This window comes from Colobus angolensis, unplaced genomic scaffold, assembly GCF_000951035.1.
Source record: "Colobus angolensis palliatus isolate OR3802 unplaced genomic scaffold, Cang.pa_1.0 Scaffold144, whole genome shotgun sequence".
Taxonomy (NCBI): Eukaryota; Metazoa; Chordata; class Mammalia; order Primates; family Cercopithecidae; genus Colobus; species Colobus angolensis.
Genome location: NW_012114533.1, coordinates 1,184,142 through 1,186,260, shown reverse-complemented (window position 1 = coordinate 1,186,260; position 2,119 = coordinate 1,184,142). Strand labels below are relative to the sequence as shown.

Here is a 2,119-nt window from a genome sequence, read left to right as displayed (position 1 = left end):
TCTGTCGCCCAGGCTAGAGTGCAATGGTGCGATCTTGGCTCACTGCAAGCTCTGCCTCCCAGGTTCACGCCATTCTCCTGCCTCAGCCTCCCGAGTAGCTGGGACTACAGGCGCCCGCCACCTCACCCAGCTAGTTTTTTTGTATTTTTTAGTAGAGACGGGGTTTCACCATGTTCGCCAGGATGGTCTCGATCTCCTGACCTCGTGATCCGCCCATCTCGGCCTCCCAAAGTGCTGGGATTACAGGCTTGAGCCACTGCACCCGGCCTCTGTTGCCTTTTTCTTAGGTTCCAGCCATAAGATTTATGAAGGGGAAATTTTCACTGTTGTTGTTTTGAGGGAGAGAGATCTTACATATCCACCAAACTCCCAATTATAATACACTCAAAGCCTGTCATTTCCAACTGCGAGTGGCTGATAGACACATACAGTGAGTGAATGCCAGGTTCCATTCTCACTCATTTATTCAACAAATATTTATTAAGCAAGTACCATGCTGGGCACTATGCTGAGCATATAGTAGTAAACAAAATAGATAAGATCCTGCTCACATGTTTGGGTTATCAGTCTCCACTATCACTGATCTTAGGCAAACTGCTTCATTTCTCTGGCCTCAATTCCCTCACTGATCAAATGGTAACATCAGATAACATTACTATTTTACATTCATTTCAGTGCTTTATAATCACAAAGTGGCATTTTTCACAAAATATCTCATCTGAGCCTCACAAGGACCCTGAGAGTGTGGCAGGACAGGCATTACTGACCTTTCAGGTCTAACACTCCATGCCTCTACAACTACTCCCTGAGGAGGAAAAGCTAGAGTTATGTAAGCTTATTTTACAGAGAAAATCACTTGACTGTCTTTTTCCAAAGTTTTCTTTGGAAATTTAGGAGGCCTGAAGGATAGTACTACAGACAAATTTAGTGGAAAAAATTAACAACTACGTTCTTTGTTCAGCACAGTTATGCTCACTCTGAGAGATCTAAGATCATATTAATCAAGAAAAGCAAAGTGGTGGTGGGCTCACCATCAGAGGAAGGTGGTGTAGTCCCAAGTGGTGTGACTGGGGTTGCAGGAGCAGGACTGACAGGGGTCATCACCAAGCCCATTTCTGGATGGCTCTGAAAAAGATACACAGATGTGTAAGAAAACAGAAAATCCAGTTCTGCCTGAGTATCAAGTGCCTAATACCAATAAGGACTGGTATTCCAGACCTTATAATTTTGTTTTGAGACAGCATCTTGCTATGTTGTCCAAGCTGGTCTCAAAATCCTAGGATCAAGTGCTCTCTTGCCTCAGTCTCCTGAGTAGGTGGGACTACAGATGTATGCCACTGTGCCCCTAGTCTCATAATTAGAAAGCTCACTGAGGCTGGGCACGGTGGATCACATCTACAGTCCCAGCACTTTGGGAGGCCGAGGCGGGCAGATCACGAGGTCAGCAGATCGAAACCATCCTGGCCAACATGGTGAAACCCCATCTCTACTAAAATACAAACAATTAGCTGGGCATGGTGGTGCATGCCTGTAGTCCCAGCTACTCGGAAGGCCGAGGCAGGGGAATCATTTGACTCCAGGAGGCAGAGGTTGCAGTGAGGCGACATCACGCCACTGCACTCTAGCCTGGTGACACAGCAAGACTCTGTCTCAAAAAAAGAAAGAAAGCTCACTGAGGAGGGACTACTTCTGCATTTAGCTCTCATGAGTACTTGATTACAGTTGATGCTTGCTAATCTCTAATAAGCTCTGTGTGCTAATTTATCTTAAGCAACTAGGTTTCCATTAAGTAAGTTTTTCTGTGGCACCACAGAAATTAAAAAAAAAAAAAAACTGGGGTAAACAAATATACAGGATTACTCTACAAGAGAGCAGAGAACATTTGCAATCCCATCCAGACCTGGGATCTCATCAGATCAACCGAAAACACATCAATAGGCTGTTCTGATAACCACATAATTGTCTAGTAGATGTAGATGAGTCAAGGGGATACCAGGTACTATAAAAAGAACTATTCAGCTGGGTGCAGTGGCTCACACCTGGAATCCTAGCACTTTTGGGAGGCCGAGCCAGGTGGATCACGAGGTCAGGAGATCGAGACCATCCTGGCTAACATGGT

General features: G+C 45.2%; 1 protein-coding gene across 1 annotated transcript in view; it reads right to left on the bottom strand.

Moving 5' to 3' along the window:
- The window catches only part of LOC105507115 (chromosome unknown open reading frame, human C10orf76), a 218,950-nt gene that overhangs the window by 174,955 nt on the left and 41,876 nt on the right, over positions 1–2,119 (bottom strand). The window contains exon 13 of the mRNA XM_011935493.1: positions 1,032–1,125. Within this exon, the coding sequence (XP_011790883.1) occupies positions 1,032–1,125 (94 nt within the window). The remainder of the gene's footprint in view (positions 1–1,031; positions 1,126–2,119) is intronic.